At 34.9% G+C, this 17345-nt stretch overlaps 2 protein-coding genes across 2 annotated transcripts; both read left to right on the forward strand.

Moving 5' to 3' along the window:
- The first annotated feature begins 6602 nt into the window (after nt 1-6602).
- LOC145058962 (expansin-A7-like) lies at nt 6603-7974 on the forward strand. Its single transcript, XM_079006837.1, has 3 exons — nt 6603-6892; nt 7051-7360; nt 7460-7974. The coding sequence occupies exons 1-3, from the start codon at nt 6676-6678 to the stop codon at nt 7770-7772; spliced, it is 840 nt and encodes a 279-aa protein (XP_078862963.1). The 5' UTR covers nt 6603-6675; the 3' UTR covers nt 7773-7974.
- Nucleotides 7975-9415: 1441 nt separating this feature from the next.
- On the forward strand, nt 9416-10280 carry LOC145059518 (uncharacterized). The gene is made up of 2 exons (XM_079007363.1): nt 9416-9629; nt 9688-10280. Exons 1-2 carry the CDS (start codon nt 9416-9418, stop codon nt 10278-10280), a joined length of 807 nt encoding a protein of 268 aa, XP_078863489.1.
- Nucleotides 10281-17345: the final 7065 nt, after the last annotated feature.

The raw sequence follows: 17345 nt of genomic DNA on the forward strand, positions 1-17345 counted from the left end.
TCTTCATCATTAACTGCTTCTATTCTTCCGGCTCTCTTATCCTCCTATCATCTCTCCATAGCTCTCCATCTCTTTAGTTCATTCATGACAACAATGCACTTTTTGGCAAGCCTACAATCAGTCGTCCCTGAAAGAGATGATTGAACCCACACCTTTTTAACAATATCATCAAGCCCATCAACCATCAACCAAGAATTAAAGAATCTAAACGGGCTCGGCCCAAAGTCAAAACACCCGTTAACAATTATGATAGGGTAGTGATTCGAGAATCTTCTAGGACGAATTGTAGCTAATGCCATACCCCAATTGCTTATAAATGTACTACATGCAAGGAAACGATACAGTTTACTTAAGTAACTCCGTCTTCACTCGTCCAAGTAAGTTTTCATCCTCCTAATCTAAACTCGAAGAGCTTAGCATGTAGAATAAAAGAATTAAATTATTCAATAGAAACCTCACACCCACGATTGGAAAGCCTCTCAAATTTGTTTTTGACTTCGATGAAGTCACCCAACAATAACCAACAACCATCCCACAAATCAATAACATATTTTTGATGCAACTATAAAGTCATTCTAGCAATGTCATCAACATGGGCATAAATATTGAGAATGTTTGTAACACCTTGTATCCCACTCCAATAACCAAAAAGAAGAATATAATTCCAAACACTACATAAGCCTTCGGATCTTCCATACGACTCTACACCAACAAACTTGTAATCAGAGTTATCCCAGAAAAACTCCTCATGAATAGCCTTTACATCTTGAAGTTGAGTCTCTTATATGCAAAGGATGTTAATACCATGAAGAATTTTTAACTCTCTCACCCAAACCTTCAACACCTCTGATGTTAACAGATAAGCATGATAAACACATTGAACACCTTCACCTTCAAGCATTGATCTGAGCGCATGAGAAGAACCCTCAAGATAATATCCAATGTCGTTGTGTAACTCCATCATTTTTTCCACTTCCTTAGCCATGAAAGACATCGAGTTTGTACTACTAAGTTGACTAGTTTCATCTAAACCTACAAGTACCTTGCACCTAATGGACCCACCAGCTAATGCTTAATGACTTTTGGAATATTGTGAACACTTATATTCAAGCTTGGACATCAAATTACTTTTTTGAGAAATTAAATATCCTCCTACATTTTTTCCTACATATCATCCTATGCATCTTAAATGCTCCATTTTTAATTTAAGATGGGTAAAAGGGTATATATAAAGAAAATATAGGAGGATATTAAATTTCTTTACACTTTTAGAATGACGACAAGTTGAATAAACACAAAACACTAGTAAGAAGCTAAACAAGGAGTTACAACTTAGAAGCCATTATAAATGAAATGCCCTGATTAAAAGAGATAAGTTTAACATTATCTATAACTACTAATTAAATGGTTACTTTTCTCGCCTTTGGTCATTAAATTACTTGCTCTAGGGACATTGTGATTTACATCTTCCTTATCAGCTGCGAGACCTATTGGCTTGGGACGTCGATTAAGTTTACGTTTTTATTAGATTAAGCACAGAGCATAATGTTATTCGCATGTGTCTTATGCAATAAATAGTGTGGATCATTTGAACCATATCTTTTCCTTCGGATATAATATAGAACCAGTCCATATATAATTGATAAAACTTCAAAAATGGTCATTGTGGTTTCATGAAATCTGAAGTTTAGTCCCTAATTTTAGAAAACCTCACGGATGGTCCCTGTGGTTTCAAAAACTTTTAATGTTTAGTCCTTCTGGCTCACTTCGTTACCATTTAGTCGTTAGCTCATTTTTCAATATTATATTACAGGGGAAATTTTGTCATTTCACTTGTAACCTTCACTCTTTAAAAGAAAGATTGCATGCCCGATGTTTGTGCAAACCCTTTATCTGCGATCATCATCTCTCTTCTCCCTTCCACTGTTGATTGACCATTGCACCCTTTACAATATAATGACTTGAAAATGTGGGAATGAAGCAATGGAGATCACTTCATGGACATATCGTAACCTTGGAAGGCAATTTTGGAAATGTACAAGATGTGGGTTCCTTCAATGGTTTGGCCCTCCTATGTGTGTTAGGGAATTGGTGGTGATTCCACGTTTGATAAGATCAATAAATCGATTGGAAGAGATGGTTGCTATTGCGAGTGCAGAACTGTGGAACTACCAGCTGATGTTGTTTTGTTCATGGGTGTTCTTTTTTGGTTTTATTTTAATCAGTAAGTATCTTGTGAAATTTTGGATGGTAATGGAAGTTGGGTTTTTGGTTTGTAACCGGTGTAGGGGTTTTGGGATTTTAATCGAATATGGGGTTTTTGCTTTCAGTTTATGTATGGGGGTTTTGGAATTGTTGTTGTTGTATTTTGGTTTATGTATCAGATCAATGTAATAGAATTGTAATGAACTTTAGTTATAGTAAATCAATATTATGAAATGGTAATGGAATGTACTTTGTTATAGTTGAATGTTGGATTTCTTGAATGTTTTTCATTTGCAATTGTTAAGTGTATTGTAAATGCATCTTTTGGATGATTTTGATGTACAATTGAAATGTACATTGTTGTAAGTGAATCGTTGAAGGGTAGTACACAAAACAGATTAATTCATTGCAAAAATGTGTATACATACCATTACATACCAAGTTGTAAAGGTCTTAACACAACCATCCTACTAAGTTCAAAACAAGTAAACATGATTTAAGTTCTTAACCCATACATACATTACAATTTCAAACAAACAAACATGACTTAAGTTTCAAAAGACCTACAACACAAACATCCTAATAACTACTAAACATAGTTTTCAGTCCCCAACTTCACCACTACCTCCCTTCCCTTTACATGTTTTGGAATTATGCCCCTTGTTATGACACTTTGAACAAGTGCTTGTCAGATACTTCCGGCTCAATTTACCTGCTTGGTTGTTAAGCTCATCAACACCCCTCCTTCTCTTCTTCTTAGGCCTCCCAACCTAGACATATTGATATATTATAGTTAAAAATGAATCAATTCCATGTTCACATTTAAACTACATATTAGGCCTAATTGAAATACAAACCTGTGTTTTATGTTTTGGTGGATTTAAAGTGAATGGGTAGTCACTTTTAGGCCACATTGAGCGTCCATTCAATGGATCAATTTTGTTGAAATACATGGCTTTCCATGTCGATAGCCTAGCAAGGATGGACCCATTCATCAACATGTGGGGCATTTTCTCCATTTTCAATTTTGTCCCATATAGCACAAACAACATGTCTACATGGAAAACCTATAATCTCCCAAAACCTACAACTGAAACTTTTCTCATTCAATTTTACCACATATTAATCTTGCCATGTGCTTGACACTTGGTACTTTCTTGCCCTATTATATTTTGCCACAAACTTAGTTGCATCAGTCTTAATCTTGTCAAACACTGTAGTTGTTGTTGGGGTTAGCAGTCCTTCAAACTTGTCTATTTCCTTTTGCACCACACACAAGCTCTTCAGAAATACTCTCTAATATACTTTAATCAAGTGATAATACGTTTATCCCTACCCTCATCTATCTTAGAATTAAATACCTCACAAAGATTATTCAACAAACAATCAGTGTATGCCCTACCTGTATAACACATATTAAGAGAAGACAATTACACATATAGTACAACAACAAACAAGATTAACATTTATCATTACATTTATGTTCAAGCTTTAACTGCCCTTGTTTGCAAACATTTATGTTTATCTTGAACTGTTTTCACCAACCAATCCTGATTTTCGTTAGCCCTCGAGATTTGGATTGCCTAAGGACATGTTCATTTATTGGCAATTACATATTTACCCTTGCACTTTGCCCTACTTCTAGTTGAGGGCCCACCACTATCAACTACTTTAGATGACTGACTTACAACACCTTTAGATTTCACCCTAATCCTGATTTTGTCATTTTTTGCTAAGTATAGAGACCTTATTTCTACAGCATGTGTATCCATGAAGTTTTTAACATCACGTTTGGTTTTGAAGACCTAGCCCACCATAAATGGTTTTACATTAACCTCTCCATGTGAGCATCTACTTGACTTACTTAACTCCTTAAGCATTCTCTTCATGAAATCCTACAAACTAACAATCATCAGTAGCAATAACTTCCAAATCATTATCAATCATGTCATTCCCTTCATCTGTTGAATGATTGATTAAGATTCCATATTCATCTACATAAACAACATTATGGAATTCAATCATGTCTACATCAACATCAAAATGTATGTTAGATTCATCCACATTATATTCACTATCATCATAATCATCTCCACTACCCTCAAAACCATATCCACTCTCATAATAGAAAGCCTCTCCACTATCATCACTTAACATACCCTTTAGATAATCTACTTCTGGTTGATGTTCACATGAAGTTTGGACATTATCCTCAGCATCATAGTCAGCATAAACTGAATAATCCTCTAAAAATGGTTCAAACTCATCAATTGTTGCATTATGGACTCCATCATCAGCTAGCCAACTTGGTTCCTCTACATGGTAAGTTCCCACTAGTTCTTCTGTTTCAACTTCATGATTCATCACTTCTTCTTGAGTTTCAATTTCATGATTAACGACTTCCTCTTGAGTTTCAGTTTCATGATTGACCACTTATTCTTGGGTTTCAATTCCATGATTGACCGCATGAATGACATCACTTTGTTCGTAAACCTGTGACCTTATATATGGTAGAATACTCTTTGAGTAATCATGCCCTTCATCAACATCTAATACTTGTTACTGCTCAAAAAAAGGGTTCACAGACTGGTTTAAATCAAGCTTTCGGCTACATGATCCTGCTTCTCTCCTAGAAGGTTTCTTTCTATTTATTTCAGATGACACACTATCAAGCTCCAACTCTTCAATAACAACTTTAGAAGGAGACTTATAATAACTAAGTACCCTAGTCTGACCATTTTCAATATACACCCTTATAAGTCTATGTTTAGGGACATGCGATACCATTTTAAGTACATCTTGGTCATTACCTAAACACATCAAGCCATAGTCTAAAGGGTATTCAGGGATACAGAAATGGTAGTAAAGGGTTTGCTCAGTTTTGTACCCTAGTTCTCGAACCATGTCATCAAGCTCATGAACTGAAAATAAATCAGTGTCAACATCATCTACATATGCTACAATACCATCAATGTATTTCCTTCCAGGTGCTTTGGTGAAGATACCATTGTAGTGTACCTTCAACGTGAAATAGTTGTCATATCCTTAGGGATGTCAACGGGGGAAAACGGGACGGGGAGTGCATTCCCCGCCCCCGCCCCCGAAATGTCAACCTTCCTACCCCCGCCCCCGCCCCCGAATCCCCTTCATTACCCCCGCCCCCACCCCCGTTCCCCCGCCCCCGATTAATTTTGGGCTGCGTTTTTTTGGGCTAAAAGAAGTTGTAATTTAGGCTAAAAGAAACTATTTTTAGGTAACAAATAACTATTTATAACAGAATTTTAAATGTTAAAAATAAAAAAGTTATGACATCTTAAAAACATTATACCTACAACTTAAAAACATGTTTTTTTGATGAATTTTGGAAGTTCAAAATCATGTTATTGTTTATTATATTTATATAATTAATATATGTAAATATATGTGTAATTTATTAACGGGGTCCCCATGGGGGTTTCGGGACGGGATTGTCTACCCCCGCCCCCGCCCCCGAAATTATAACGGGGGTTAACCTTGCCCCCGCCCCCGTCCCCGCCCCCGATTTCTTTTAGAAATTTCCCCCAAACGGGACGGGGCCCCCACGGGACTTTTTGACATCCCTACATATCCTTCTGCAAACAAAAAAAAAGGTAAAGTCAATGATTTCTCTACGTGAACACAATCAATGAAAATAAACAAGATTTTTGTAGTATCCTACCGTATCTTTTTCCCAAGTCCTGCACTGTTGCGAATTTTTCTCAAAAACACCATATTGACAGCACCATTGTGATTCCTTCTACTTAAACCCTAAATCCTAATTTTTGTTCTTGCTTCTCAGATGGAAATGGTGCGATGATTACAACTGTAACTGGATATGTTCTTGGGAGAGGGACGGGTTGTGGAGTTGACGTACAAACAATAGATAATCATTTCATATTAAAGAGTGAAGGTTACAAGTGAAATGACAAAACTGCCCTTGCAATATAATATTGATAAATGAGTTAACGGCTAAATGGTAACGGAGTGAGCCGGAAGAACTAAACATTAAAAGTTTTGAACCCACAGGGACCATCCGTAAATTTTTTTTAAATTAAGGACCACACTTTAGATTTCGTAAAACCACAAGGACCATTTTTGAAGTTTTGTCTGTATAATTACTTAAACTAATGGATTTATGTATGATGGCTGATATATCTTGTTGACCCGTAATTACTCAATAACATTATATTATGAAAAAGTCTGTTGACGATAATCTTAATAACATAAAACCTGCTAGCACGTTGTCAACTTATTCTACAAAGCTTCAAACCCCCAAGTTAGTGGCTACATGTTACAAAGAAAACGTAAACAAATCGTTTATTCGTGAGGGTCACAAAGTTGGTCTTTCTAATAACCTGACACCCTATAAATCCCTCTCGATATCGAATCCGAAATTCATCAACACCTGTTCACATTGCTTTTGGATCAGCCCGAGTCAAGAAACAGAACACAATGGCTCCGGTTCATCCACTATGGGGATTATGTGTCTTTGTTGCGAGCATCATGATAATCTTATCCACTTTGGATTCTGTAACCGCAGCTACATATACTTCACGAGTTCCACGTACAACACCAGTTCCGCGTACTGCACCAGTTGTTTATACACCGAGCCCTTGGACCCTCGCCCACGCTACGTTTTATGGGGACGAGTCTGCGGCTTCAACCATGGGTACGAGTTTGCCTACGCATGTATTTTGGTGAAAGATAAATGCACCTACAAGGGCCCACTGATTACGTGGGCCCTCATCTGGTGTGTCTGAATCCAAAAGTTTTTACAATTTGAAGGTGCAAATGTTGATTGTTTTTTTTTGTTGAAATTTTGTATAGGGGGTGCTTGTGGATATGGAAACATTGTGACCAACGGGTATGGAACTGATACAGCAGCATTGAGCTCTACAATCTTTACAGATGGATATGCATGTGGGCAGTGTTATCAGATTAAGTGTGTCCAATCTCCATGGTGTTCCAAAGGTGTTGCTACGATCACAGCAACAAACCTCTGCCCACCCAACTGGTCCAAAGACTCTAACGCTGGTGGATGGTGTAACCCCCCAAGAACTCATTTCGACATGGCTAAGCCCGCCTTCATGAAGATCGCACAATGGAAGGCAGGCATTGTCCCTGTCCAATACCGCAGGTATATATATTGTATTCCACAAATCATCAATACATTGCATGTTGATACCTTCTATATACAGATACAATGAAGGTCTTAATTTGTTTGTTGTTGTTGTAGGGTACCATGTAGTCGGGCAGGGGGTATCAGGTTCTCTTTCCAAGGAAATGGTTACTGGCTGTTGACGTATGTGATGAACGTTGGTGGTGCTGGTGATATTGGCCAGATGTGGGTTAAAGGGACCAAGACTGCATGGATCAGTATGAGCCACAACTGGGGAGCCTCATACCAAGCATTTGCCACGCTTAAAGGTCAAGCTCTCTCTTTCAAGATCACCTCCTACACAACCAAACAGACCATTGTGTGTAACAATGTCGCCCCGGCTAACTGGAACTTAGGTTTGACGTACCAGGCAAGCGTCAATTTTCATTAATTAATGTAAATGTTACAGGTTTCAAACACCTCGTCTAACATGTATTATGTTGGTTTTTGAGAGTTGCTACCTTATATATTCGAAATGAAGGATTATTGGTTTGGTTCGGATAATTTATCGACTTTATTCATTGCAACATTCGTGGTTTAATTTGTACAATGCAAAGTATATTAATTAAATAGCAACCTGTTTTATTTTTTTACTCATGATAGTATTTAATTTGTGTTTTTTTAATTTAACTAATTTAGGGAATATGTAACTTCATCTAAAAAAAAAAAACAAGAAGCTAGCACGGCCATATCCGTCGTTATTGATCACATCGAAACAGGTTAGCCACATAAAAATCTAGACACCATGACAAAACCATCCATTACAGCGACGGAAATATATCGCTAATATAATACAAAGTTTACTTTTCACCAACTTTACAACACGTAAAGAACCAGAAATGGATTGTAGCGGATTGGAAACAAAATAGTATAAGAAAACTTTGTGAATATGCGACAGAATTTATAAAAGCCAATAAATTACAAAATTACAACAAATTCAGATTTTACCTGAACTGCAGAAAAATCTAACTATATCAAAAATAAAACTCATGCTTCAGTATCAACCACAACAATAAACATTCACACATTAATCTAAAACAAATCCAATACAAATATTATAATTTTCATCCGTATGAAATAACTTTAGTAACTGTAAATGCTATGTGTTTTATGATATTTTATTATTTTATCTATATGTATAGAAGAAGTTTGAGTTGATCTAAACGTCAAACATCTAAAGTGAAACTTAGTAATCTCTTTTATTCATTTAACCTTAAAAATCCATATGAATACACAACTCACATTCATTTAGAGTAATCGGTATGGGCCAAACGAGAACCAACGCGGCTGACGTGGCTAGAGGCAACGGCTGCGTAACGGGGGAACACCGCCCCCCTGCTCGTTGCCACTCGTCGAAGGTAGATCTCTTTGGCGTGGCGACGGGAAGAAACGGATCAATTGTGACCGTTTGAGTGCAACGGTTTGAAAAAAAAAATTATTAAAAAAAACAATTTATTATCCTATAAATACCTCCTATTTTATTAAAAATTTCATACTTTCTCTTCTCCTCTCTACATACTTTCAATTATCTTCAAAAAAAATATGAATCCTTTCGACTCGTCCCATGATTCAGATGACGATATTTTCTTTAGGATGATGTATCATTATTACACTACTGACCTGCTACAACCAGACTCAGCCCCGCTACTAGCAAGACCTGCGATGTTAAACAGAAATCGCGAGGAAGGACACGAACATCTATATCGCAATTACTCTGCGGTAATTGTGTATACGGGGCGAAGGACTTCAAAAGAAGATTTCGTTTGAGTAGGGATGTGTTCTTACGAATCGTCAACGCCTTGGAAAGCCGGTATCGTTTGTTTACTATATTTTTATACAAAATAAATAAATATGTACTACATGTTTCTTTAATTTTACAACATATGCAATATATTTTTAAACTGTAGTTAATTTATGTTTAGGTACGAATTTTTTCAATTAAGATATGATGCTAGAGGTAGACGGGGGTTTACAACGTTGTAGAAATGTGTTGCAGCCATTCGTTTGATGGTTATGGGGGAGTCACCCGACACCATGGACGACTATATGAGAATGTCTGAAAGAACCGCAAGAGATAGTTTGTATACATTGTCAAGGGGTGTTGTTGAAACTTTTGGTGACGTGTATTTGCGGAAACTTTCGTTGCATGATTTGCAAGAATTGTATGCGGCGCATGAAGAACGCCATGGGTTTCCCGGAATGATCGGAAGCATTGATTGCACACACTGGAAATGGAAAAAATTGTCCGGTAGCATGGAAAGGGCAATATTGAAGTGGTCATCACGGATCACCTTCGTTGGTGTTAGAGGCTGTCGCTTCTCAAGATTTATGGATTTGGCATGCATTTTTTGGGGTTGTGGGTTTCAACAACGACGTCAACTTTCTTGATCAGTCGCCAATATTCGACGATCTTTTAAATGGAAAAGCCCCGGATGCTCCTTTCACGGTGAATGGAAACGTATACAAATATGGGTATTACCTTACAGATGGAATATATCCTCAGTATTCCACATTCGTGAAGGCATTCCGTCACCCGGTTGAAGAACGAGACAATTTTTTTAAGAGAAGACAAGAAAGAATACGTAAGGATGTGGAACGTGCTTTTGGAGTGCTGAAGGTGAAGTGGCATATAGTCGAACATGCAGAACGACCATTGGATTTAGAAAGTTTACGATATATCATGTATGCATGTATCATAATGCATAACATGGTGATAGAAGATAAAGGGCGAATTATTGCACACTATATCCTAACGGAGCCCAGACACGTTCAGTTTCAACCAGGAACAACTGATTATTTACATCGCGTTGTTGACATTCAGGACGCAAATAAATACAGACAACTTCAAGAGGACTTGACGGATTATATCTTCTATGGTAACAATAACGATAACGAATAGCATTGTATTTTTTTTTTTGAATTTGGATGTTATTTCTTTTTTTGTTTTTGGATATTATGTGTAATTTAGTCTTTATGTTAATTTTAATCTTTAAAAATTTTTAATTGTTTTTTATAATTTTTAAACATTATGTTTTATTTATTTTTTAATTTAAAAAATATTTGTCTCAATTTAAAAAAAAATCGAAATAAATAAAAAATAAATTATAAAATGAAAAGAAAGTTGGTGTCATAACAAGATACAACATGTTGCTCATTTCCTCACTTGGTGTTATAACACCATTGATGATGTAGCAAAAAGTGCATTTTTTAACTTAATAAGACAATTGGCAAAGAGTGCATTTTTAAGTCACTAGGTGCATCTAATGGAGTTCTATTTAAGAATAACAACCATTGAGGAGCCTTTATTTTCCGATATGGCACTCGATTGAGAACGACTCTTTGGTTGGCTAATCTTCCGGGATGTATTTGGTCTTTTAATAACAGACCATTGTAACCGTTCTTCTTGACGAATATAAATAAGGTATCTTATAAATAAATTAATAAACAAAAATAATTTTTCTAACATCACATCATAAATTAAATCATTTTTTTAGTAAAATTTGTCACATCAGCAAAGTTACCTACTAAACCAATTCGTTGCATTTCAAACTAAAATCGAAAATTTTGAAGTTAAATCATAAAAAATTCTATGAATTGATGTTTAATTTATTGAAAAAATAAAAGACTACGTTGATTAAACTAAAATCGAAGATTTTGAAGTTAAATCATAAAAAAATTCTATGAATTGATGTTTAATTTATTGAAAAAATAAAAGACTACGTTGATTTTTATATGATTTGGTCTATATCTTTCACCAAACTAACCGAAAACAAACACACATAACTAACTAAATAAAATAATAGCTATAAATTTTATCATAAAAAAACATAGATACATACAAAATACTTGTATAGTTCTTTTTATTAATGTTAACCAGTTATTTAAAACAATTTAAATTCACTACAAAATCACTTCCTATATACTCTCGGCTAGTGTAAAACAAAGTAATTAACACAACCTAAATATTACTAAATTCTAACTTATAAAAGAAGAAGAACGAAGTAAACATATTAGGGTTTCGTGTGAAGAAATAACAAAGAAAACAAGGATCTAGATACGAAGGTTGTAGGAGGTGAAATAAAAAAAAAATGTTCTAACCCTAATTCGCTTATAATAGCCTTTATATATTAGTTTTACTAGCTGATATCGGTTCTTCTAGCACCCATTATTAATTACATTAACTAAAATTAATACCTATATATATATATATATATATATATATATATATATATATATATATATATATATATATATATATATATATATATATATATATATATAGAGAGAGAGAGAGAGAGAGAGAGAAAGAAAGAAAAAAAAAACAAGCTCAATGGAGAACTATATTTGAGAGAGTGACCCAATAATAGTTTTAAGGGAAAATGACTTAGGAGGGTAACTATCTCTTATCTGTATTCACATATTGGCAACTTCTTATTTTTTGTATATAGGAAAGCAACTAACTTGTTTTAACTATATAACATCCTAGAAATCATGACCAAAAATTTCGTTTTTAATTTAGTACTAAAACCATTAATTTAATACTCCGGCATCAGGCCCCGCCCGACATTAGGCCCCGCCTGGCATCGAGCCCCGCTCGGTATACATATCTGTCTCTCTTAGGCCCCATCTGTCTCCGAACCCCGCCCGCTAAACACATACAATAATATAACATGCTAACACATAAAGAAACATACTCTACTGTATCCCTATCATAGGAAACATAATCTGCTAATAATGAGATACAGAACTTCGTCCTTACTCAGCTAGTTCCAGCCAGGGCTTCAGCAGTGCAAGGTGAGTCTCCTCACTGTGTGAATGGGTCTAAGGTCACAATGTCAGCCCATGTAGTCTATGAGTAGGAAGACCCGGGGGTTTGCCCTAGACATTGTATGCTAGTATGTTATTCCAGACCAAGGTCCGATGTCGAGCGGGTGCCCGAAGAATGTTTGCATGTTAGATTATACTTGTTGTCTGTGTGATACTTGTATGTGTCTGGTAAGGAGGTGATTGTGGGCGAGGTTTCGTATCTCATCACTAGCTAAGTACGGACGATGTTCTGTATCTCAATATTAGCAGAGTATGTTTCTTAGGACAGGGATACAGTAGAGTATGTTTCTTTATGTGTTAGCATGTTATATTATTGTATGTGTTTAGTAGGCGGAGCCTGGAGACAAACGAGGCCTAAGAGAGACAGATATGTATACCGAGCGGGGCTCAATGTCAGGCGGGGCCTAATGTCGGGCGGGGCCTGATGCCGGAGTATTAAATTAATGGTTTGACAATTATGGTTTTAGTATTAAATTAAAAACGAAATTTTTGGTCATGATTTCTGGGATGTTACACAGTTAAAACAAGTTAGTTGCTTTTTTATATACAAAAAATAAGAAGTTGCCAATATGTGAACACGGATAAGAGGTAATTACCCTCCTAAGTCATTTTCCCTTTGAATTACCGGTTAAAACAGGTATTAGCCGATAATATTTGTGTAATTTAAACAGTTAAAACAAGTTAGTTGCTTTATTATGTATAAAAAAGAAGAAGTTGCCAATATGTGAACACGGATAAGAGATAGTTACCATCTTAAGTCATTTTCCCTAGTTTTAACTACACATCATTTTTTACATGTGCATATGAATATGCATATCTTAGAGATTTACAAAAAAAAATTATACTTACATATGCATATTTTTTGTAAAATGTGTATATACATAAAAAATATGAATATCTTTTTTGAAAAAATCGTATTTTAAATTTTATTTTTGAAATATATTACAGTTTAATCTCAATAATTTTTTCAATTCAACTGAAGTTTTTTAAATATTTTGAAATTAATATTTAAAAAATAAAATTCAAGAAAATGTAATTTGATGCATGTATTTTTGCAACTGCAAATTTAAAAAGAAATATGCATATGCATATATGTGCATAAAAAAGAAAATCATTTTTGTTACAAACCTGTTTTGATATATATATATATATATATATATATATATATATATATATATATATATATATATATATATATATATAAAAGATTCATGAAGAACTAAATTGAAAGAGTGAAATAAACTTTTTATCTATATTTAATTTTGTCACCAAATTTCATATATATATATATATATATATATATATATATATATATATATATATATATATGAAATTTGGTGACAAAATTAAATATAGATAAAAAGTTTATTGGTTCACTCTTTCAATTTAGTTCTTCATGAACCTTATATATATATATATATATATATATATATATATATAGAGAGAGAGAGAGAGAGATAGAGAGAGAGAGAGTGTGTGTGTGTGTGTGTGTGAGAGAGAGAGATAGAGAGAGAAAAAAAGAGGATAGAGTTGAATAGGGATTGAAGTCTCATTCAATTTAAGTATCAGGTCATGTTATCAATCCACATTGGGATTAGTGAGTTCAATAATGATTCAACTACTATTAGAGATGGCTTTAGATATAATTCTCACATTAGACTATGTTTTTAGGTGTTATGTTGTGACCGCTCTTGTATAATAAAACTAAGAAAAAAAGGTAAAAGTTTATTCATTTATACGCAACCTGGATCAGATTAGGGGTGGCAACTCTCGATCCAAACCTTAACCCGACACTGACCCAACCCGAAAATAGACAGGTTTGGTTTGAGATTTTTGACACTCCAACCCGTCATCGCGCCAACCCATTTATTTCATGGGTTGGGTTGGGTTACCCGTTTGGGTTTGTGGGTCAACTCGTCAACCCGTATATATATATATATATATATATATATATATATATATATATATATATATATATATATATATATCATAAGTGTTAGTAGTGAAGCTCCAAATTGTTAGAAAGCCTCGAGAAATAGAGCTTTCGGTTTTGAAGTTCTGCCCGTGCAAAGTTTGGTTTTTCGCTAAACAACTTGTAAGTTTAGTTATGCTTACTATGCTTTAAGTATAACTTATATTTTTGTTTATAATCGATATTATAAACTTATCAGTGATTCCAAGTCGTTATATTGATTGATGTACTTACAAAGATGATGACAAGGCTAGATCTAATGATGTGTTTAAAATGAGATATCTAAACAGTATACTTTGTATAACAAACGGACTCTACCTTCAATATGATCTTACCTGGTTGTCCTTTATCAGCTATAGATCAGTAGACTTTGAATTAATGATGAATCTAGACTAATAATTAGTCACAAGAAATATTAGACTAAGACTTAATGATAATGATATTAGGTTACGTCAAAGGAAAAGACAGTTGCTAGAAGTGAAGCGTTGTCCGAGTTTCAAGTCATCACTTTAACAATTCAGTGCATAGTTACTTTCATCTTACATATAGATATAAAGTATTTAACATATATTACATGTTATATGTGTCTATTATCGGTGTTCCTGATATCTATGTTTGATGAACAATTTATACATGTTTTACTTGATTTAAATTGTATATGTATTTTATACATATAAATATATTGGGTAAAGATGGGTAGATGAAGTATGATGTAATTGATGAGAGATAAAAGATGAAATAGATGATGATAGGCATTAACTTTGAAGATGATCTAGACACCTAACGGAGTAAATATGACGACCACATACTATTCTAGACTGTCCAGTGGGATGCTAGCAGACTCACAACATGTAGGTGTTTTTGAACTTAGTGCTCACCAAGTGTACTCCATCCCCCCTCCCCCCTTAATTGTTGTCTTATTGACATATATTACTAAGGAATCCCCTAACCATTATTGTCTATCCAGTAGATAATCCTTAGGATAGGTCCCTTGAATTAGATGTTTTAGGGACAGAAAGTGAGGATAACGGGAATGGGTAATCAGGTTAAATGATTTAATGAAAATAAAGAATTTAATTATTATTCAATGAAACCCCTATATACTTACCAGACTCCTAATCCTAACTTACTCAGTTTCGTGTATTACAGGTAGTGACACGAGAGCACAGGTGTGATGATCAAATGAGAGGATTGTGAATATAGGCCAGTAGAATAATAGATGTTTGTAAGGCCTATGTTATTTCTGTTTATGCTTATGTACTTTATTAACGATGACATCCCAATGTTACTAATATAATTAAAATTTATTTCTTCGAAGATGTTTTGATAATATCTTTATCAATTTTTGGAAACAAATTTCGCAATGTTATTCTACAAAAATGATACTCTGGTTTTAAATAAGCATAAATAAATCGGTTTTTTCTGGCCATGAAATTAGGGATGTCACAGTTGGTATCAGAGCATTAGTTTAAGCGAACTTGGAGTATTTGAGGATTTCTAGCTTAAACTTAGAATATTAAGCGATGGTTGTGAGATGAGTGTCTCCTACATTTAGGAAGTATGCCTGAATAGACATGAGCACTAGCTTATTTAGGGAAAATGCCTAAATTGGTTTTATGTGCTAAATGATTTATTTTATAGCTATAAGATGACTTATATTCTTTATGATGCTATTATTTGATCGTATCTACGGTCTATTGCCGACCGGATGTGGAAAATTTATGTGTTCAGATTCCTAAATGTTTAATTACGGTAATAGAACTAGCATTTAACTTTTCAGAGTGATTAGGAGATTTATACGTCTAACATAAATAAAGCTTTCCTTATCTTAATTCTCGTCACTGTACACTGAGCATCTGCTTTGGTGTATAGATCGAGATGGTGAGAACTCGAAGCGGATTTGGAAACTGTAATCAGCAGCCTAAGCCACGAGTGATTGAGCATGCACCATAGGTAACAGCTGCACTCAAGCCAATCATGATGGAAGGAGTACAAGCAATGATGCGGATAATGCTAAATCATCAAATGGAAGAGACAATTCGTCTATTTCAACATAATAGGGATGAATCTGTCATTCCTGTTGTGCAGCCCGAACTGAATGAAGAACTGTCGGAGGAGGAAAACTACATCTGTACTGTGATTCAAGTTGAACCCCGAGTGGTAAGGATGAACAATTTGGATAGTGGGATTTACAAGGATACTGGTAAGTATAAGAACTTCTTGGGTGCTAAGCCACCAAGTCTTTCTAGAAACCAAAAGCCAGTTTAGATTATGGATTGGATCTCCAAGATGGAGATGGTATTTTAAAGTTGTAACTGCAACAACAAGTAGAAAATCGTCTCTGCAGTTAGAAAACTAAAGACCGTGGTTGTAAGTTGTTGGCGGATGTAATGTCACAGGAAGAATCCCTGAGGATGTCTTGGGAAGCATTCCGGGAGCATTTGAAAAAACAATACTGCTCAAAGGTGGATCTGATAGACCTGAACAATGAGTTTCAGAACCTGAAGAATTGGAAGATGAGTGTTGATAAGTATGCCACCGCATTCACCGAGAAGATGAATCTATACCCTTACGTGGTGCCTAGTAAAATCTCCAAGTGTGACAACTGTCAATTCCCGGTCAAGTCAAAGTCAACTAAAGTCAAAAATTCAAACTGGTCGACTCAATTAACCCTTGTATACTATGGATTACGTTAGGTAATTACTATACAACTCGCTATTCTAATAATAAATCATCAATTGAAAAGTTTGTATATCTAGATTTCCTTAACCTAAAACTACGGTAAGTAATGAACCAAACCGATAAAACAATGTTGCATACTCATCGGGAGTGTGTATGATCCTTAAACATGGCTTAACGGGGTTTACGAACCTTGCGTTGCGAAGCCAAACACTCAAAAAGGTCACAAAAGAAGCCTGTCCCAATCCCTTTCACTCTATCTCTCTCTATTTAAAATCTCTCCCAAACCTCTCCAAGTATGTGAAATCTCTCCCAAATCTCTCTAAGTATGAGAAATCTCTCCAAGTATGTGAAATCTCTCCCAAATCTCTCTAAGTATGAGAAATCTCTCCAAGTATGTGAAATCTCTCCCAAATCTCTCTTAAAAGTTCCTTTAACTTTTTATAGTCTTTCGGGCCATCTCGACCCTTAACCGGATCATAAACC

The sequence above is a fragment of the Lactuca serriola genome, chromosome 6 (genome assembly GCF_051521515.1).
Source record: "Lactuca serriola cultivar US96UC23 chromosome 6, Lser_US96UC23_V15, whole genome shotgun sequence".
Taxonomy (NCBI): domain Eukaryota; kingdom Viridiplantae; phylum Streptophyta; class Magnoliopsida; order Asterales; family Asteraceae; genus Lactuca; species Lactuca serriola.